The sequence below is a fragment of the Aegilops tauschii genome, chromosome 5 (assembly GCF_002575655.3).
Source record: "Aegilops tauschii subsp. strangulata cultivar AL8/78 chromosome 5, Aet v6.0, whole genome shotgun sequence".
NCBI lineage: Eukaryota > Viridiplantae > Streptophyta > Magnoliopsida > Poales > Poaceae > Aegilops > Aegilops tauschii.
Genome location: NC_053039.3, coordinates 440,474,611 through 440,496,967, shown reverse-complemented (window position 1 = coordinate 440,496,967; position 22,357 = coordinate 440,474,611). Strand labels below are relative to the sequence as shown.

The following is a 22,357-nucleotide window of genomic DNA, read 5'->3' as shown; positions in this document are numbered from 1 at the left end:
TCGCTTCTCAATCTTTTGCTAGCCTTCATTTTGCACTAAGTATGATCACTACTTGTGTATCCAAAATCCTTTAAACTAGTTTTGCCACATGAGTCCACTATACCTACCTATATGCGGTATTCTTTTGCCATTCTAAGCAAATTTGTATGTGCCATCTCTAATGTTCAAAATAAATTTCTCTTTTGTGTGCTTGTACCGCTCGTGAGGCGGTGAGGGGTGGTTAATATTTTCCATGCTAGATGTGTTATTCTCACGATGAGTGTTTATTCACTTGTCATTGCACGAGAGTAAGGCAAAGGTATTAGGGATGCCCAGTCCCGAAATGATAAATGAATTTACTTTATGTTGTCAAATAATAAATTCCTTGGAAAGTGTTGGTATGGAGGGCACCCGTGGATACGGTTAGCCATGGAAAGTGAAAGTATGGTTGAAAAAGGAATAAACTTTATTTTCTGTTTCGGAACCGCCTATGATATATCTAGCATGGAAAGTGTTGGGAGCTCTAAGTCGTTTTCGTTGGTGGGAAAAGTATGCCTCTCAAAATGTTTTTATCTCTCAATTTTCACTTTGAGCTCTGGCACCTCTACAAATCCCTACTTCCCTCTGCGAAGGGCCTTTCTTTTACTTTATGCAATTTTTATTCTGAGTCTCCATCTTCTCTTATAAAGCACCAACTAGGGGGCACTATGATCATACTTGAGCATTGGGTGTAGCTAATATGCGAGTGTGTTTCATGAATAGATCAATGATTGAGCATGATGGGTTAGGGATAACTTATTTCAGCGTTGATATTTTGAAAGACGTTGTTGCTTGTTGGTATGCTTGAGTAGTCCTCATGTCAAAACTAGACTATTGCTTTGAACCATATAAAAGTCCAAATGTCCATGCTATAAAGAAACGAATACGAGATGACATGTTAGGCAGCATTCCACATCAAAAATTCTGTTTTTATCATTTACCTACTCGAGGACGAGCAGGAATTAAGCTTAGGGATGCTGCTATGTCTCCAACGTATCTATAATTTTTTATTGTTCCATGCTGTTCTATTATCATTCTTGGATGTTTTATAATCATTTTATAGTCATTTTATATCATTTTTTGTACTAACCTATTGACATAGTGCCAAGTGTCAGTTGTTGTTTTCTGCATGTTTTTTACATCGCAGGAAATCAATATCAAACTGAGTCCAAACACCGCGAAACTTTTTAAGGATTTTTTATGGACCAGAACACTTCCAATGGGCCAGAGCTGCACCTGGGGGGGGGGGTGCCCCGAGGGGGGCACAACCCACCAAGGCACGCCTGGGGGCCCAAGCGCGCCCAGGTGGGTTGTGCCCACCTCGGTGGCCTCCCACACCCCCTCTGTGACCTATAAATTCCCAAATATTCCAAACCCTCGGGGTTAACCTAGATCAGAAGTTCTGCCGCCGCAAGGCTCTGTAGCCACCGAAAACCAATCTAGACACCGTTCCGGCACCCTACCAGAGGGGGGAATCATCTCCGGTGGCCATCTTCATCATCCTGGTGGCCACCACGATGAGGAGGGAGTATTCCACCCTCGGGGCTGAGGGGTTGTACCAGTAGCTATGTGTTTAATCTCTCTCTCTCTCTCTCTCTCTCTCTCTCTCGTGTTCTTGAGATGTCACGATCTTGATGAATCGCGGGCTTTATTAATATAGTCGGATCATATGGTGTTTTCCCCTCTCTATCTTGTTGTGATTAATTGAGTTTTTCCCTTTGAGATTTCCTTGTTATCGGATTGAATACTTTTATGGATTTGAGAGCACTTGATATATGTTTTGCATATGAGTACTCATGGTGACAATGGGGTATCATATAGATTCACTTGATATGTGTTTTGGCATTCAACTCGCGGATTCCCGCGGTGACATATGGGTAATCTATGCATATGGGTTGATGCACGTTCTCGTCTTTTGTTTCTCCGGTAAAAATCTTGGGGCACTCTTTGAGGTTCTTTGTGTTGGATTGAGTATTATGAATCTGAAATTATTTGGTGTTATTTTAGTACGAACTCTAGGATAGATCGAATGGAAAGAATAGCTTTGTGTTATTTTAGTACGAACTCTTGAATAGATCGAACGGGAAGAATAGCTTTGAGGTGGTTTCGTACCCTACAAACAATTTCTTCTTATGTTCTCCACTAGATAAGAACTTTGGAGTGATTCTTCGTTGCACGTTGAGGGATGGTTATGTGATCCAATTATATTAGCACTGTTGGGAGATTGCACTAGCGAAAGTACAGACCCTAGGCCTCATTTTCAAGCATTGCAATACCGTTTGTGCTCACTTTTATCAATTGCTACCTTGCTGTTTTTATTTATTCAGATTATAAAAATATATTTCTACCATCAATAATACACTTTTATCACCATCTCTTCGCCGAACTAGTGCACCTATACAATTTGCCATTGTATTGGGTGTGTTGGGGACACAAGAGATTTCTTGTATTTGGTTGCAGGGTTGTTCGAGAGAGACCATCTTCATCCTACACCTCCCACGGATTGATAAACCTTAGGTCATCCACTTGAAGGAAAATTGCTACTGTCCTACAAAACTCTGCACTTGGAGGCCCAACACGAGTCTACAAGAATGAAGTTGCGTAGTAGACATCAAAGATGTCATGCAAGTTCTTTTCCATAAGCACATATGAATATTTACGGAATACATGCCTACTATATTGACGAACGGGAGCTAGCATGTGTCGCCCTAGGTTATAACTGTTATATGATGAATATCATCCAACGAAATCACCGACCCAATGCCTACGAGCTTTTCACTTATTGTTCTTTCTAAGTTACCACTGTTGTTACCACTGTTACAACTGCTACAAAATTATTGCTACTGTTGTTACTGTCACTATTGTTGCTACTACCATTCCTCTCGCTATCAAACTATCATACTACTGTGCTACTGATCACTTTGCTGTAGATATTTAATCTCCAGCTGTGATTGAATTGACATCTCAACTGCTAATACTTGCAAATATTCTTTGGCTCCCCTTGTGTCGAATCAATAAATTTGGGTTGAATACACTACCCTCGAAAACTATTGCGATCCCCTATACTTGTGGGTTATCAGACTTGATACTTAATGCTATGGTTGGGTTTTACCTTAATGATCTTTGGTAGTTGCGAATGCTTGCTAGAGTTCCAATCATAAGTGCATATGATCCAAGTACGGAAAGTATGTTAGCTCGTGCCTCTCCCTCATGTAAAATTGAAATAGTGATTACCTGTCTAGTTATCGATTGCCCAGGGACAAATAACTTTCCCTTGTGTTACAAACTTTCTACTAAACAACTAACTTTTATTATCTTGCAAATTATTCGTAGTTTTATTCTTGCTAAGTACTTCTATTTTTATCCTTTCAAAACTTATCCTATCACCTACAAAATAGTTTCACACTTGTTCTAGGTAAATCGAACGTTAAGTGTGCGTAGAGTTGTATCGGTGGTCGATAGAACTTGAGGGAATATTTGTTCTACCTTCATCTCCTGTTGGGTTCGACACCCTTACTTATCGAAAAAGGCTACAAACTATCCCCTATACTTGTGGGTTATCAGCAATATCATGCTCATCATTGATAATCAACCTGTAAATGTCATGTTGTTGTTTGTCTTGATTGCTTTGGCTGCTGTGAGCTTGCAAGTACATTCAAAGTACTCACCTAGCATGTCATGCCAGATTGCAGGTCATGCTGTGATTGATTGCCTGTCGAGGATCCCCGAGTTTGTGCGCTAGGATTTGTTCCAGCCGGAGTCCCTGCGGAGTGGAGTTCATCACCGTCGTCATTGTTCCGCTGCTAGAAGTTGTTCCGCTTCCACGAGTTGTTCCGCTGCTAGCATAGGACTACCTGAGCAGGCGTAGGATCGTCAAGCCGATGTAATCCTTTGTACTACTCGAACCCTTGTATCCTTAGTATTTGTAATAAAAGTCGATTTGTTCTAGGCCAAGCAGTGTCGTATTCCAGAAGACTTCATCTCCGGTCTGGAATACAGGGTGTTTCGGTCTCTCTGAGCCGGGGTGCCACAGTAAGGAATCCTACAGTTGGTCCTGCTCTGATACGAACATGTAATGCCCCATATGCGATACTATTTCAAAACCATATAGGTCCATTCCAGAAAGCGCATATAAAGCCGCTGTAAGCATATGACTTCAGAACCATACGCCTCCAAAATATTGCTAGGGACCTTTTTGGAAAAATCCAAACTAGTCACAGGGCAGAGTTGTGTCACACACAATGTGGTCATCCCTTTACTATTTCTAGCCCCTTCGATGGGTGTGCGCTCGATTGGCATGCAAAAATGAAGATGGTAACAACTGCACTATAATTGCAGACTAGTGTTGGACATACGCATTCACAAAACATACAATACAACCAGTTGTATGTAATAACTTTGGGCCTCACCAAGGTATCCATGTGGACACAACGACTCGCCAACAACACCGTCAAAGATAATGCCAGGGACTTTTTTGACAAAGTTGTGTGATTGTGACCAACAATGTGTCTACCTTTTTTTACTTTTCCTTGATACCCTCCACTGGATGTGCGCTCGATTGGCATACAAGAACAAAAATGGAAACATATGCATGCTATAATTACGGGCTAGCGTTGTATGTGCGCTTGACTAGTTGGAGGCAAATACATAGCGTGCAATCGGCTGCATGCAATTACTCCAAGTTAATTTCATTGGCTATTACCATACACCTAAATCACGCGTCTTTAGCCTAGACATTTTGCATTGGTCCATTAGTTTGAATGACTGACACAATAAATTCGGATGAAGAAAGCATCTTTTAAGTGTCTCCCTATCTGATGATGTGAACCAAACTAGTGTGACCAAATTCTCAACCCCCTTCCCCCCTAAATAATAGGGCAGTGCTAGGCACCAGGCGGCCACCCAAATTTTGGTCTGTCATCTAGCAGCCATCTGATTTGAGAGAGTAGGGCACACCATCTCTTTCTTCTTTTTCCTCCCGCACGGCTGAACCCCCCCCCCCCCCTCACGCCCCTCCCTCCCCCGCAGCGAACTTGTCAGCACTCCCTCCGCACCCCGTGCCACCACTCCCGCGCTCGTCCTACTACTACCGGCCACCACCGCTCGCTCATTAGTCGTCGTGCTTGTCGTCTCCCACCAGGAACAACCCCATGTTGGTCGCAAAAACCATGGCCGACGTCGTGGCAACAATTTTCATTGTTGGTCGTAGCAAACGGATACAAGGTTTCTGCCGCCCTCGCCATGGTGACCGTCGCACTCCCCGCGGTCACCTGTTCCAGCCAAAAAAGAGTCGCCGTTGCAACTCACTAGCTCTATGATTGTGGCACCGTGTGGTCGCCATCACGCCTTGCCGGTCGAGGTTTCGGCTCACCGGCGATCGATTGCAGCATTCACCCCGGCCCACGCTGGATCTTGTCCTCGGGATTCACATCAACCCACCACCGGCATCTCGTCGTCGTGAAGAATGGATGTAGCAAAAACCATCAACGGTACTACCAAAAACCCACACGGTTGCAGCAAAACCCGTCGTCTCGCCATCGGGGGTTGCAACTAAGTTGTAAATAGATGTACCAACTAATTCATCGGCAGTAGCAAGAAAAGTTGTCGGTAGTAGCTTTATTCATTGCCAACTACAACATCCATATTCGCTGGTTTCAGCAAAATGTGTAGCTCGTGGTCACCGTCGCCTAAGCTCCTCTGCACTTGTAACATCGACACCTATGGCGTTGGTGGTTGCAACTCCCACGTGAAAAGGGTTGCAGCTCTGCGTGAACGTGGATGTATAGCTTTTGCCGGGTATGCGTGTATGACGGTGTTGCTGGCTACAACTCTGGTTTCAACAAAAAATATGCCGGCCGTGGCCGTCAACCTCGCGTTATGCGTAGTCAGTTCCAGGAAATTGTGTTGCTGGTTCTAGCAAAAGAATGTTCGTGGCAACACGCGGTTGCATCCTGTTAACAAAAAATATGCCCCCTGAACAAGAGCTCGCAGCCATGGCCGTGGAATGTTGCACGCAGCCACGTGAGTTCCAGCGACGAGCACATTGGTTGCAACATTTGTGGACTGGTGGGGAAAAAGCTCGCTGGTCGTGCCCGCGGGGGAGGCTGGAGGAGGAGGTGGCCATGGCTGCGAGCATCGGGGAAGAGGAGAGAGAGCACGACATTGGCGGCGAGCATCGAGGGAGAGGAGCAGAGCGTGCATCGGGGAGAGGAGTCCGACAAGAGGGAAAAAGAAGATAAGCAGGAGAGAAGGGATGTGCATGGGCCTGCAGGGACGCGTGGCACCCTGGCATTTGCGGGTGTAGCATGGCGCCCTAGCATTGGTGGGTGTAGCGTGGCGCATGGGAGCGAGCTACGCGATCGGGAGAAGCTTCGGCGTTTCCCTAAATGATAATGGTAATAACTTTAGACCCTTTCCATTCCATAAAAGAAAATCCACCTTCCCCTTCGCGATCCAAAAATAAAAGCACCTCCCCTCCCCTCCACCCCCAAACTCCCCCTTCGCCTTCTCTCCTAAGGTTTCTTGCCTCGTACCACCTAGCCACCCCAGTCTCCCCGGCGATCGGATCAATGGCGGACGTGGCGGCGGTGACACCGGAGAAGAAGCTCACGCTGAGGAGCTCCGACGGCGAGGAGTTTGTGGTGGAGGAGACGGTGGCGATGGAGTCACAGACCATCAAGCACATGGTCGAGGATGACTGCGCCAACAACATCATCCCCCTCCCCAACGTCAAAGCCGAGATCATTGCCATGGTCATCAAGTACTGCAAGCAGCACGTCCAGAAGCACAGAGCCGAAGCCACAGACTCCACCGCCAAGGCCTCCGAGCGGGACCTCAAGACCTTCGACAAGGATTTCATCGACGTCGAGCAACGCATCCTCTTCGACCTCATCTTGGGGAGATTTCCATCCAACCCTCCCCGTCGTGCTCCTTCTAGTTAGTACTCGTCAAGGGCTCGTGTTCCTACTATTTAGAGGCGGTTTTGTTGTGATTTTGAATGGTTGGTATTGGTACCCCAGATTTGTGCTTCGTGTGCTCATGATTTTAGGGTCTCATGGCATTGTTGGGTTAGGAACTAGGTAGTACTCCCTCCATTTTTATATACAAGGCCACAAACTCATATTACAAGTACCAAGGTAAAATTTAATGTCTTCTTTGTAAATCAGCTTTTCTCTTCGTATACTGGATCATTAATATACCAAATACATGCAAGGAAAGGGTAGGAAGCTGATTGTACTATCATTTATGATTGCATGCATGCATGTTTTAAATAGGTTGCTAGTTCAAGAAATTATCATTAACTTTTGTCTCGATTACTGTTGGTGGCCTTGTATAGATGCAAAGTGCATTTTCTATAGTGTCCTTGTATAAGTAAATGGGGGAGTACTATAGACTCGTTGCAGGTACTCTGATATATTAGATGTATTGTATGTTCATTACAGGTATTCTGCAAAATATTGGAATGGTTCATTAATTGTTTAATAAATAAAAGGGGGAATGTTGTCGACCTTTATATATTTTTACATTTTCTAATTTCTGGGTTAATTGCCATCATATTTACATGGTTGTGCGATCCTAAGTGTTTGTAATCACAATAGGGTGGAACAACTATTATATGAAGAGCTATTTGATGATATTGATGAAGTGTGTTGCCTTATTTGCTAATGTGTTTACTTAGATATGCTAATCTTTTTAGTGTTGTACCACTGTAAGTTGCATTTATATAACTTCAATATTGTGCTTTTCTACAACAACAAAATCAGTATTGTGCTTAGTTAAATGCACCCTAGCTTTCTACACATTGTTGATTTATGTCTCCTGAGTTAATTTGCATTACTCTAGTCTATTATATTTACTTGAGAAGAGTATTGTGATAACATTTGACTATCTGCATTTCGTCCTTTGCTGTAAATCTGAACTATCTGACTTGCATTTCCTTATTAGATAGGTAGATTATCTATAGAAATGGTCAGCAAGACTGTAAGACATCAACATGGTTTGGTTGTTGCTTTGTGATGGCTTGTCGGACTTCTTTGATGTCATATCTATTCGATGCTTGTTGCATCATCAGTCAAGAATGCTATCCTAGGATGCATCTGTGTTCAACTATTCAGTACCTTTATCCCATCAGAATGTAAGGCATGTGAGCTTTCTTTGATGCTTTGTGGTGTCTTTATTCCGGATAATATTTTGCACAAATGAGAATGCTACTGTTAGTGATCTATTGGTGTTTATAGCTCTATAGTATATGTTTCTCATTTTTTAATTATATGCTTTTGCAAGTAATATAATATGTATTTCTTTACTGCTCCTAGCTGGTAGGTATGTTGTTGTACATAGCTGTTTTGGGTTATCCATGTTGCTGGGGTAATTCATCTGCACTGCATTGGCAATATTGGAATCCATTTATGTGCAAAACTTGTATAGTATTGTTTCAGTATCATGTAAGACAACTCACCTTCAGATTGTACTATGTGTATTGATATTATCTTGCTTAAGTATGAAATTTCGCTCCCTCATCATGTTGTATTGCTACTATTTTGCTTAATATGAACTTTTGCACACTCATCATTTGCATTTTTTGCTACTATTTTATTTAAGTACGAAGTTCTGCTCCCTCACTATGTGGGTGATGCAACTATATCTTGTTTATGTTGCTACTGTTTCTTATTTGTTTAGTCTCTTTTGTGTAAGTATGATACCTGACCATCATGCTTATATTTGCCTTGATAGGCTGCGAACTACCTGGACATCAAGGGCTTGCTGGATCTGACCTGCCAGAAGGTCGCTGACATGATAAAGGGGATGACTCCAGAGGAGATCCGCAAGACCTTCATCATCAAGAACGACCTCACCAAAGAGGAAGTGGATGAACTCCGGATGAAGAACCAGTGGGCCTTCAAGTGAAGATTGAGGGGTAAACTAAAGAAACAACTATCTTGTAATGCGAATGACTAGCAAGGAAGGAAACCCGGCTTTGTTAATGCCTCGCAGTAGCCGTTAACTGTTTGTGGTTCGAAACTATGCTAGTAGTAAGTCGGAAGTACATTGGTCTGGTTCCAGTCGATCTGGGAGGTTTACCATATGGCTCACTCCGTTATCTTTATGTTGGTGGTCTTTTGTTGCTCTCTTGAACTTGGTTATTATGAGTTTGGTGCTGGTTGTTGGTTATTCTGCAACTAATGCTAGTTCTAATATATCGTTTTGCATGCCTATGATGCGTTGAGATTCTTCCTCTGCATGTGCTTCAAGTTTGAGTAGCGAAGTCATGTTGTTATGATGTTGTGATGCTCCAGGTGAGCTGCCACCATAGGTTTCTGTTCAACCCTGGCATCCCGGGAGCTACCTCTCCATGTGCTCACAGGCTTTCCTTCTGCCTTGTTCGGTGGTATCCAGTGCAATTTGCATGTCATCCTATTCAATATGTCAACCCTGTCATCTCAGGGCAACTCTAACACAGATCACCAAATTGCCCGCAAAAGTCCAGATCAGACACTCACTTTTGGCCATCCAACTAGGGTCATCAAATTGGTCAGGACCGGTCTGAAATCCCCCAAACTGACACCAAATTGAGGTGATGTTTGTGGGCATCCAGATGTCCGTAACACATGACTCCGATAATGCAGGAGTCTGTATTTTTCCTTGTTCCGTCCATCCTCATATGTTATGTATCCATGCTACCTGACTCCGGCATCACTGTTGTACCACGAGGACACCATCCAAGCCCCGTCGGACCTCCCCCTCTCCATCCAGATGCTGCCCGGCTTTGCATACGCCTCCATTCCACCCTGAAATCAACCACGGCCCAGGTATCCTCCGCCCTCTACTCATGGAGGATACTACGCCCGACAAGTGTTCGGCCAAATGTTGTTTCCAACTTTTTTGGCGTTCTTGTTGTTTACTTTGAAGAAAACACAATGGATTCAGATGAGGAGTACTACGTCGAGTTCACTGATTCGTCTTTGTCAGACAAGGATGAAGAAGAAGAAGATGATGATGATGAAATATCGATGATGAGGGTGATTCCTAAAGATGCGGAATGTGTGGCAGAGCAGGTTCTCAACTACAATGGTTCAACAAAGGGACATCGAGTGTTGAATTGACAGATGGCACGAGGCCGTATTATGTTGTACGGTGACTCCTTTGCCCCCGATGTATTCTTCGAACCCTATTTCTGCCGCCGATTTTAGATGCGAGAACATGTGTTCGAACGCATATAGCAAGGTGTCAGGGTCCATGTTGATTACATCAAGCTGAAGAGGGATGTCATTGGAAACATTGGGTTCTCTGGTTATAAGAAGTGCACGCTTGCTATGAGATGCTTGCCTATCGCACGATCGTAGATTCGTGGGATGAGTACCTTCGAATGGGTGAAAGCACATGCCTCGAATGCATGGTAAGATTTGCTACTGCAGTGGTCATGATGTTTGGACCAAAGTACTTGAGAGAATCAAATGCCGCAAATACAACAAAGCTCATGGCACTTGGAGAATCAAGAAGGTTTCTAGGTATTCTCGGATTCTTGTATTGCATGCACCGAAGATGAAAGAGTCCATCATATGCTCAACAGGGGCAATACTAAGGCAATTGCAAAAAGCCCACCATCATTCCTGAAGCAGTTGTGTCGCAAGACTTCTGGATTTGACACTCTTTATTTGGCATGCCTGAGTCTCACAATAACATCAACGTGATGCGGCGGTCTCCATTGTTTGTAGTTGTGTGTGGGAAAAGCTCCTGTGTGCAACCATACCATCAATGGTCATGATTACAACATGAGGTACTATCTTTGTGATAGTATCTATCATCCGTGGGCGACCTTCGTCATTACCATTTCTGAGACGGGTAATAAAAAAATTCACTTACCCCAAAACAAGAAGGTGCTAGAAAGGATGTGGGCAGGGCATTTGGAGTGCTCCAAACCTGTTATGCAGTTGTTCGCGGACCTGCTAAACTATGGGATCTAGAGACATTGTGGGAGATGATGACAACTTGTGTGATCTTGGACAACAAGATTGCGGGGGTGAGAGTAAGGGAGTTTGCCAAGCTCTGGAATTTGAAGAGACAGATGGTCCTATCCAACTTCCGAAGCATAATCCAACGACGTTTGAGGATTTTTCCCAAACACATCAGCAGATTCGCTATCTTGGAACTCATGAGCAGCTTTAGAATGATCTAGTTGAGAATATGTAAGAATAAGTTGAATTCACATCGAAACTATTTTATTTCAAAACTTTATGTTTGAATTGTAATATTTATATTTGAATTATTATTGCATTGGAATATTTATCTTCCAATTATCAAAGAAGAATTGTGCTATTTATCATTCATTACTCTAGGCATAGTGAAAAAAATAGCGGGCTGACATTTGATGACCATGGTTGGATGGTCGACGCTTCGATGTTTGGTGATTCGCGTTGGAGTTGCCCTTAAATTTTGTTTCTACATGTTCCAGTGGTTACATGTTCCCATCTTTTATGTTGATGGTTGATTTAAATTTATGTCCCTCTGTTTCAGAAAACCCAACTAAACTATTTTGATAGTAGTCTTGCCCTTTTTTGCGAGGGTGGGAGTAGTATTGTCATGAGACCGGCTACAGACCATGTTGCACCGCATGATCAACCACACTCATTTACATTGTTGGTGCGTTCTTCTATGCTAGTGTAATATCTCGGTCTATATTTGCCAACACAAGACAACATGTAGCACCATGATAATGACAACCTTTGATAGGAGTATAGGACCATGATAATTACAGCAACTAAGTCCCTTGTCATCTCATCGGAGATGAACAGGAAGAATATCTTGTGTTTTGATCGGTGTATGTGTTCCTCCAACTGGGCTTATAGTTTTCACTAACAGATTCCTGTTTTTTTTAGTTTTGTGAAGGCGGTCATTGAAAGCACAAAACTCTTTGACTCTACGAGCTACCTAGCTTTATTCCGATTCAGACGGAAGGAGATAAATATTTTGAGTTTATCAAGAAACTTTGACACTTGAAAACTATGATCACATGGTTCATGTTTTAGCCACTGACAACAATACGGCAATAGCGTTGTTACAGTTTCCTCAACCTTCTTGGTCACACCAAGAACATGTCATGTACTCTCAATACGCCCAAATCAAAAACTCACCCCACTGATGCGGATCTTCTATGGGCCGCCTCTTCCGATGTGCGGTGGTGGATCTGGTGGCAGCCATCACTACGGCAACAGGTGTGGCTCTCCTCTCCTCGGTGGTGCTCCAAGCCAGCGCCTTGCTTCCCCGCAACCCAACCTGCTTTTCTCTAACGGTTCTTGGCGGTCATGGCTGGGGAGAAATCCCTACGCGATAGCAGTTGCAGATAATGGTGATGCGTGTGGGTGTTCTCCTCTTTGGAGGCATTGTCTTGGTCTTGGATGTCTCCTTGGAAGCACTGCGTGGGTGGTTGTGGTGTTTACCGGAGTGCAAGCTGGTGTTTTTGCCTTGGTGGGCTCACGGAGCTTGGGGAGGCATGGTGCTATGAGTTGGTTGCTGATGTGGGCATGGGCCTTCGGGGCGCTATGTGCATCCTCGTCGTCGGTCCCTCTTGGATGACATCTTCCTCAAGTCCGATTGTTTCTAAGTGTCCATCTGCCGATCTCCAAGGTGTCGAGTGTGAAGGGTGCATTGAGTCAGTCGAGCCAAGAGTTTTGCTCATGCTTCCGAGGTGTATGGCATCATGCCTCTTCATGGCTTGAGTTGGACAAGATGAGTTGTGTGTAGTTGTAATTGTGGTAGGTGTGTTGTGATGTTGGGCATTAGTATCAGTTGTATCAACCATCTTCACTCTTCTTCTATGTTACTGGTACATCTCGCCATGGTGTATCCTTGAAAAAAAGGTGAAGTGGATGAGAGACTACAAGCAGAAATACCAATATCTTCAACAATCTCGGAGCAACTGGGTGGTTCGGATAAAGGGGCCATATGAGTTGGGAGTTATTTTGTATTCGGACTTGCCTCCCCGTTGTCCCAGGGCCCTTTTTAACAAATGGACGTAATTAACTTGCTCACGACCACAACAGATGGTACTGCGTACATCATTTCCAGAGTCCATTCATACATGGGATCACAGTGCTTCCCGGGATACAACATGATTAATCAAGCAAACACACACACACACACACACCTTCGAGTGGTAGAAGAAATAAGAAACAGTGAACTCTTTATTCCGGTTCCCATGAAAAGTTGTCACTTAGCCTTCCAGGATGACATGAGAGGGGTCTCAGAATCCTTCCAAGTGTTCAGGAAATCATGGTAGCGATCGCCCGCAACATCCGCCGACGCGTAGGACTCAAGCTCGGCCATCTCCTCTGGGGCGAGCTTCACGGATAGCGCCGCCACATTCTGGTTGAAGTTGTCGACCTTTGTGGTTCCTAGTATCGGACACACATCGTTCCCCTGGTGGTGAACCCATGCAAGTGCGAGCTCGACATCGTGCACCCCTTCCTCGCTGCCATCGCACTAACCCGCTCAAACACCATGGTGTTCTTCTCAAGGTTTTCAGCTTGGAATCTTGGTAAGTCCTGAATAAATGTGTTGAGCATTGTTGGGTTAGAAACTTAGAACAGAAGTAATAGTCTCAAAATCAAGATTTCTTGTACAAAGAGAAGGATTTGTCAAATACACGAGAGCGAAGTAGGCAGACATGCTTATAACAAACCTTGCGGAAGTCTTGTTCAGACAGCATGTCGACCAACTTTGGCCCACTAGAGAAGAAGCCTTTGCACAACGGGCTGTACATCACAATTCCAATGTCAAGTTCCCTGAGATTGTGAGCAGGGACAAAATATACGATTGGGAAACCAAAAATGACCTTGACATGTCATGATTGAGCATGAAAATGTACGTACCTGCAGGTAGGGGGATTATGTCTTTCTCGACATCTCTTGACCACAGCGACCACTCTAGTTGGACGGCGGTTATGGGATGAACTACGTGCGCTCTTCGGATGGTCGACACCGATGCTTCGAATAGCCCGATGTACTTTATCTTCCCCTCTTCAACCAGTTTTTTGAGTTCGACCATCTGGTGGAGGCCAAGTGTGTAAATTTTCCTCTATTGACGTCACCAGCTCGTTGGTTTGACTAGTCAACGCGATTGGGTTGAACCAATGAAAAAAATAGCGCGCTACAGCAAAATAGCGGCGACCTCAAAATATGCTATTAGCGTGCTATATCGCGCTACAGTGTGCTATTAGCGAGACGTTGTACACTGATATATTTAGCGAGGCAATTCTCCATACGCTATAGCGTGCTATTAGCGACGCTATAGCGCGCTATTTTTTTCAGTGGGTTGAACTGAGGTTGACTCGCTCACCGTGACCTCGATGGGCACGCTGACGTCGACGCGGTGCTGGTAGTAGAGGTCGATGCATTCCACGCCGAGGCGCCGGAGGCTGCCCTCGCACGCTGCGCGCACGTACGCCGGGTCGCCCGCGCGCCGTCGGCGCCGACGAGGATGCCGAATTTGGTCGCCAGCTGCACCTTGCCCCTCACCTCGCCCTGCAGCGCCTTGCCGAGGAGGAGCTCGTTGGTGTCCGGGCCGTAGATGTCGGAGGTATCGAGGAGGGTGACGCCCGCGGCGACGGCGTGGTGGATGAGCGCGACCATGTCGGGCTCGGGCTTGGGCGGCCCGTAGTAGGCGGACATACCCATGCAGCCCAGCCCCAGCGCCGCCACCTCCAGCCCCTGCGAGCCCAGCTTCATCCGCGGCACCGCCACCACCGCCGTCGTCGCCGGAGCAGCAGGAGAAGCCATTGCAGAGGAGCTCACGTGATGGCTACCGTCGGGCTCCCCACGGTCACCGGTTCCAGCCAAAAAAGAGTCGTTGTTGCAACTCACCGGCTCTACGATTGTGGCACCGTGCGGTCGCCATCACGCCTTGCCAGTCGAGGTTTGGGCTTACCGGCGACTGATTGTGGCATCCGCCCCCGGCCCACGCTGGATCTCATTGCCGGGATTGACATCAACCCACCACGGCATCTCGTCGTCGTGAAGAATGGATGTAGCAAAAACCGTCGACGGTACTAGCAAAATCCCACACGGTTGTAGCAAAAACCGTCGTCTCGCCGCTGGGGGGTTGCAGCTAAGTTGTAAATAGATGTACCAACTAATTCATTGGCAGTAGCAAAAAAAAATGTCGATAGTACCTTTATTCATGGCCAACTACAACATCCATATTCGCGGGGTTCAGCAAAACGTGTAGCTCGTGGTCACCATCGCCTAAGCTCCTCTGCATTTGTAACATCGACGCCTATGTCGTCGGCGGTTGCAACTCCCACGTGAAAAGGGTTGCGGCTCTGCGTGAATCCGGATGTAGCTTTTGCTAGGTACGGTTGTAAACAAACGATGATGGTGTTGCTGGCTACAACTCTGGTTCCAACAAAAAATATGCTGGTCGTGGCCGTCTACCTCGCGTTCGAGCAAAATGGGTAGTCCGTTCCAGGAAATTGCGTTGTTGGTTCCAGAAAAAGAATGTTCATTGAAACACGCGGTTGCATCTTGTCAACAAAAATTATGCCCCCTCGGACAAGAGCTCGCAGCCATGACCGTGAAATGTTGCGCGCAACCACGTGAGTTCCAGCGACAAGCACGTCGGTTGCAACATTTGTGGACTGGTGGGGAAAAAGCTCACTGGCCATGCCCGCGGGGGGAGGGGTGGAGGAGGAGGTGGCCATGGCGGCGAGCATCGGGGAAGAGGAGAGACAACACGACATTAGCGGTGAGCATCGGGGGAGAGGAGCGGAGTGTGCATCGGGGAGAGGAGTCCGACGAGAGGGAAAAGAAGATAAGCAAGAGAGAAGGGATGTGCATGGGCCTGCAAGGATGCGTGGCGCCCTGGCATTGGTGGGTGTAGCGTGGCGCCCTTGCATTGGTGGGTGTAGCATGGCGTATGGGAGGGATCTATGCGACCGGGCGAATCTTCGGTGTTTCCCTAAATGATAATGGTAATAATTTTAGACCCTATCCATTCCATAAAAGAAAATCCACCTTTCCCCTTCGCGATCCAAAAATAAAAGTTCCTCCCCTCCCCTCCACCCCCAAACTCCCCCTTTGCCTTCTCTCCTAAGGTTTCTCGCCTCGTACCACCTAGCCACCCTAGTCTCCCCCGCGACCAGATCAATGGCGTACGCGGCGGCGGCGACACCGGAGAAGAAGCTCATGTTGAGGAGCTCCGACGGCGTGGAGTTTTTGGTGGAGGAGACGGTGGCTATCGAGTCACAGACCATCAAGCACATGGTCGAGGATGACTGCGCCAACAACATCATCCCCCTCCCCAACGTCAAAGCCGAGATCCTTACCATGGTCATCAAGTACTGCAAGCAGCACGTCCAGAAGCGCGGAGCTGAACCCACAGACTCCACCGCCAAGGCCTCCGAGTGGGACCTCAAGACCTTCGACAAGGAGTTCGTCGAAGTCGAACAACGCGTCCTCTTCGACCTCATCTTGGTGAGATTTCCATCCAACCCTCCCAGCCGTGCTCCTTCTAGTTAGTACTCGTCAAGGGTTCTTGTTCCTGCTATTTAGAAGCAGTTTTGTTGTGATTTTCAACAGTTGGTATTGGTACCCCGGATTTGTGCTTCGTGTGCTTGTGATTTTAGGGTCTCATGGCATTGTTGGGTCAGGAACTGGGTAGTAGTGTGGACTCGTTGCAGGTACTCTGATATATGATATGTATTGTATGTTCGTTGCAGGTACTCTGGAAAATATTCGAATGGTTCATTAATTTTTTTAATAAATAAAAGGGGGACTGTTGTCGACCTTTATATTTTTTTAATGTTTTCTAATTTATGGGTTAATTGCCATCATATTTACATGGTTGTGCGATCCTAAGTGTTTGTAATCTCAATAGGAGGGAACAACTATTATATGAAGAGCTATTCGATGATATTGGTGAAAGTGTATTGCCTTATTTGCTAATATGTTTACTTAGATATGCTAATATTTTAAGTGTTGTACCACTGTAAGTTGCATTTATATAACTTCAGTATTGTGCTTTTCCGCAAAAAAAACTTCAGTATTGTGCTTAGTTAAATGCATCCTAGCTTTCTACGCATTGCTGATTTCTGTTTCCTGAGTTAATTTGCATTACTCTAGTCTTATCTTTACTTGAGAAGAGTACTGTGATAATATTTGACCGTCTGCATTTCGTCCTTTGCTGGAAATCTGAACTATCTGACTTGCATTTCATTATTAGAAAGGCAGATTATCTATAGAAATGGTCAGCAAGACTGTAAGATATCAACATGGTTTGGTTGTTGCTTTGTGATGGTTTATCGGACTGCTTTGATTTCATCTATATTCGATTCTTGTTGCATCATCAGTCAAGAATGCTATCCTAGGATGCATCTGTGTTCAACTATTCAGTACCTTTATCCCATCAGATTGTAGGGCATGTGAGCTTTCTTTGATGCTTTGTGGTGTCTTTATTTAGCACATATGAGAATGCTACTATTAGTGATCTATTGGTGTTTATAGCTCTATAGTATATGTTTCTCATTGTTTAATTATATGCTTTTGCAAGTAATATAATATGTATTTCTTTACTGCTCCTAGCTGGTAGGTTTGTTGTTGTACATAGCTCTTTTGGGTTATCCATGTTGTTGGGGTAATTCATCTGCACTGTATTGGCAATATTGGAATCCATTTGTGTGCATAGCTTGTATGGTATTGTTTCAGTATCATGTAAGACAACTCACCTTGAGAGTGTACTATATGTATTGTATTATCTTGCTTAAGTATGAAATTGTGCTCCCTCATTATGTTGTATTGCTACTGTTTTGCTTAATATGAACTTTTCAAGCTCATCATTTGCATTTTTTGCTACTATTTTGTTTAAGTATGAAGTTCTGCTCCCTCACTATGTGAGTGATGCAAATATATCTTGTTTATGTTGCTCCTGTTTCTTATATGTTTAGTCTCTTTTGTGTAAGTATGATACCTGGCCATCATGCTTATATTTGCCTTGATAGGCTGCGAACTACCTGGACATCAAGGGGCTGATGGATCTTACCTGCCAGAAGGTCGCTGTCATGATAAAGAAGATGACTCCAGAGGAGATCCGTAAGACCTTAAACATCAAGAACGACCTCACCAAAGAGGAAGTGGATGAACTCCGAAGGAAGAACCAGTGGGCCTTCGAATGAAGGTCAAGGGGGTATAACTAAAGAAACAACTATCTCATAATGCAAATGACCAGCAAGGAAGGAAACCCGGCTTTGTTGATGCCTGAGAGCAGTCGTTAACCGTTTGTGCTTCAAAACTATGCTAGTATTAAGCCGTAAGTACATTGGTCTGGTTCCAGTCGATCTGGGAGGTTTACCATTTGGCTGACTTCGTTATTTTTATGTTGGTGTATTTTGCTACACTCTTGAACTTGGTTATTATGAGTTTGGTGCTGGTTGTTGGTTATTTGGCAACTAATGCTAGTTCTAGTATATCGTTTTGCATGCCTATGATGCGTTGAGATTCTTCCTCTGCATGTGCTCCAAGTTTGAGTAGCGAATTCATGTTGTTATGATGTTGCGACGCTTTAGGTGAGCTGCCACCATTGGTTTGTGTTCAACCCTGGCATCTCGGGGGCTACCTCTCCATGTGCTCATAAGCTTTCCTTCTGCCTTGTTCGGTGGTGCGCAGTGCAATTTGCACGTCACCATATTCAATATGTCAACCCTAGCATCTCAGGGAAACTCTAACATAGATCACCTAATCACTCGCAAAAGTCCAGATCGGAAACTCACTTTTGGTCATCCAACTAGGGTCATCAAATTGGTCAGGACCGGTCTGAAATCCCCTAAACTGACACCAAATTGAGGTGATGTTTGTGGGCGTCCAGATGTTCGTAACACATGATTCCGATAACGCGGGAGTCTGTATTTTTCCTTGTTCCGTCCATCCTCATATGCTATGTATCCATGCTACCTAACTCCGGCATCGTTGTTGTACCACCAGGACACCATCCAAGCCTCGTCGGACCTCTCCCTCTCCATCCAGACGCCGCCGGCTTTGCCTACGCCTCCTTTCCACCCTGAAATCAACCACGGCCTAGGTATCCTCTGCCCTTGCCAACACTACTCATGGTGGATACTACGCCCGACAAGTGTTCGGTCAAATGTTATTGCCAATTTTTTTGGTGTTCTTGTTATTTACTTTGAAGAAAACACAATGGACTCAAATGAGGGGTACTACGTCAAGTTCACGGATTCATCTTCGTCAGACGAGGATGAAGATGATGATGAAATATCGATGATGAGGGTGATTCTTGAAGATGCGGAATGTGTGGCAGAGCACGTTCTCAACTACAATGGTTCAACAAAGGGACATCAAGTGTTGAATTGACAGATGGCACAAGGCCATATTATGTTGTACGGTGACTCCTTTGCCACCGATGTGTTGTTTGAACCCTATTTCTGCCGCCGATTTTATATGCGAGAACATGTGTTTGAACGCATATAGCAAGGTGCGAGGGTCTATGTTGATTACATCGAGCTGAAGAGGGGTGTTGTTGGAAACATTGGGTTGTCTGGTTATCAGAAGTGCACGCCTGATTTGAGGATGCTTGCCTATCGCACGGTCGTAGATTCGTGGAATGAGTACCTTTGAATGGCTAAAAGCACATGCCTCTAATGTAGGGGAACGCAGCAGAAAACAAAAATTTTCCGACCTACGCACCAGCCCAGGACCACTATGGAGACTGCATACATGGTTTGATCTTTTTCGTTACCGACTCGTAGCGCAGCGGGAAGTAGAGTCGATGACGATCGGCGGTGCAGATCCCCGCAGCTAGGATTTACAACCTCCCAACCGCGAGGATGTATACCCTCATCTGCTCCTCAGACAGCCCTCCAGGAGGCGGTCGAACAGCCCCCCGGACGGTGTCGCGGACAGCCCTTCGGGAGGACCTTCGAAACTCGAACGGTCACTCGGACAGCCCTTCGGGAGGACCTTCGAAACTCGGACGGTCACGCGGACAGCCCTTCGGGAGGCACTCACGAACTAAGACCGAAACTACGATCTCTCTACAGAGTTGCACACATACGGTGTCATCTATCCGGCAGGGCTTCGCCGTCCAGAACTAGTTCCTGCCGGAACCCAGACAGCCTTACGGCCCTACGAAACTCTTTTCGTGGGAGGGAGAGAAGAAGCCAGATAATGCATGGCATGTGTATGAGAGCAAGGGATGAGTGTGGAGGGCTGCCCCTCCACCTCTATTTATAGGAAATCCCAAGGGGGTAGGGTAGTTTCACAAAAAACCCAAAATGCACATGAATGAAGTCCTTCCACAAGGACCTAGGAGTGAAACCAAGGAACAAGAGGGTCCCCAAGGGGGGATACCCCATGTGGCCGGCCACACCCTCATGAGGGGCCCAAAAAATGGCTCCTATCCATCCATGTCATCCCCAAGATCTTTTGGAGCAAAGCCCCAAAAGGTGGCTTTCCATAAAGTAACCATAAAGCTGATTTTCACTATTCACGACGACATTTTTCAGCGTCTGATCGAACTGAAAATATTTATGTGGGATAAGAACATTTCCAGTACCCACTAAAATGATTTTCAACGCGTTCCGAAACAATTCCGGTTTTAGTGATTTTCATCTGCGAAACGCATATGAAGTGGCTCCGGCAGCTCCAGAACATTTCCGGTTTTTATCTCAGAAAATTCCAAAAAGCTTCCAGAATGATTCTGGCATCCTCCAAGAATTATCAGGCATGTGCCGAAACCAATTTGACTTAATGGTGTATCCCGAAACAACTTTTCGGTATCATCGAAACTTATCCGATGACCTCTCTCTGCGGTACGATTCCGCTGTCCGAAACTTTTCGGTGTCCGAAACTTTTTCGGTGATTTTCTCTCAGACTCCCTGTCTAGTATTCAGCAGATAGATGACCCTTAAGTGTGTGACCCTATAGGTTCGGTGAAGTATAGACATGACCCGGAACCCCTTCCGATCAATGATCAACATCGGAGCCGTGGACACCCATATTGACCCCTATACCCACACGAATAAATATTCGAGTGAACCTCCAGTTGTCGTGTGCTATTCCTGTTGCTTCGCGATATGTTACAAATACCCGAGGTGAGACATGTTGGCATTCCCGTGGATCAACAACTTGTCCACTATGCTAGTTACCTCGTTACCAGTATTGTTCTCTTTTCTCGTTATCGTGTTCCGGCATCCCCGTGATCAAATCACAAAGTGTCTGGCCAGACGATGATGGATACCGTAACACCGAGAGGGCCCAGAGATATCTCTCCATCGTCGGAGGAGCAAATCCCAATCTTGAGCTATCAAGTTACTTGACACACTTTTCCATGAACCCGTAAGCCGCCGTAATAGCCACCCATTTACGGATGACGTTTAACAAACCCCAAAGTTCATGAAGCAAGCATGAAGAAACTCGATACTCTCATGGTCTAAGGAATCATGCAAACGTTAACCATCTCTGTGTTATGTACCAATAAACTTGTGACGAATGAATCTTATAGCATAACATCATGCCGGGTCGATTCAACACAAATGTTCTCTTAACATTATGCCCTCAAGGTTGCTGACATAGACATGCCCATGATCAGGAAAACATAACCATCATGCAACACTTGAGCTAGTCTTAGAGGCCAGACTAGGAATACATTTTACCGTTTATTATTCCACACGTGCATATGAGTCTTCCTCCGAGCCTCGTGGTTATTGCAGACTCGAGAACCATAGCAGTTATAGCATGGAACATAAACATAATTATGAACTCGGAGATAAATAATATCATTTATTATTGCCTCTAGGGCATATCTCCTACATCTAATGCATGGTAAGATTTGCTACTACAGTGGTCATGATGTTTGGACCAAAGTACTTACAGAACCAAATGCCGCAAATACAACAAAGCTCATGGCACTTGGAGAATCAAGAGGGTTTCTAGGCATTCTCAGATTCTTGTATTGCATACACCGAAAATGGAAGAGACGACCATATGCTCAACATGGGAATGAAGGAAATATGCCCTAGAGGCAATAAAAAAGTTATTATTTATTTCCTTATATCATGATAAATGTTTATTATTCATGCTAGAATTGTATTAACCGGAAACATGATACATGTGTGAATACATAGACAAACAGAGTGTCACTAGTATGCCTCTACTTGACTAGCTCGTTGATCAAAGATGGTTATGTTTCCTAGCCATAGACATGAGTTGTCATTTGATTAACGGGAGCACATCATTAGGAGAATGATGTGATTGACTTGACCCATTCCGTTAGCTTAGCACTCGATCGTTTAGTATGTTGCTATTGCTTTCTTCATGACTTATACATGTTCCTATGA

At 45.1% G+C, this 22,357-nt stretch overlaps 2 protein-coding genes and 1 pseudogene across 3 annotated transcripts; 2 read left to right on the top strand and 1 right to left on the bottom strand.

Moving 5' to 3' along the window:
* Positions 1–1,804: 1,804 nt before the first annotated feature.
* On the top strand, positions 1,805–9,125 carry LOC109736344 (SKP1-like protein 1A). 2 transcript variants are annotated; one of them, XM_020295567.2, is made up of 3 exons: positions 1,805–1,828; positions 6,618–6,913; positions 8,751–9,125. In XM_020295567.2, exons 1-3 carry the CDS (start codon positions 1,805–1,807, stop codon positions 8,923–8,925), a joined length of 495 nt encoding a protein of 164 aa, XP_020151156.1. In that variant the 3' UTR covers positions 8,926–9,125. The 2 variants fall into 2 exon arrangements, with proteins under 2 accessions (XP_020151156.1, XP_045084117.1); XM_045228182.1 differs by lacking the exon at positions 1,805–1,828 and having other exon boundaries at positions 6,511–6,913.
* Positions 9,126–13,224: 4,099 nt separating this feature from the next.
* On the bottom strand, positions 13,225–14,774 carry LOC109736329 (probable aldo-keto reductase 2; annotated as a pseudogene).
* Positions 14,775–16,157: 1,383 nt separating this feature from the next.
* On the top strand, positions 16,158–18,428 carry LOC109736328 (SKP1-like protein 1B). Its single transcript, XM_020295551.3, has 2 exons — positions 16,158–16,484; positions 18,008–18,428. Exons 1-2 carry the CDS (start codon positions 16,158–16,160, stop codon positions 18,179–18,181), a joined length of 501 nt encoding a protein of 166 aa, XP_020151140.1. The 3' UTR covers positions 18,182–18,428.
* The last annotated feature ends 3,929 nt before the right edge of the window (positions 18,429–22,357 follow it).

Excerpts from the sequence above, each read along its gene's own strand:
- LOC109736344 (XM_045228182.1), top strand. The coding sequence starts at position 6,588 with ATGGCGGACGTGGCGGCGGTGACACCGGAGAAGAAGCTCACGCTGAGG. Across the intron at positions 6,914-8,750 it reads ATCCTCTTCGACCTCATCTT|GGCTGCGAACTACCTGGACA; the intron begins GGGGAGATTTCC and ends TTTGCCTTGATA.
- LOC109736328 (XM_020295551.3), top strand. The coding sequence starts at position 16,158 with ATGGCGTACGCGGCGGCGGCGACACCGGAGAAGAAGCTCATGTTGAGG. Across the intron at positions 16,485-18,007 it reads TCCTCTTCGACCTCATCTTG|GCTGCGAACTACCTGGACAT; the intron begins GTGAGATTTCCA and ends TTGCCTTGATAG.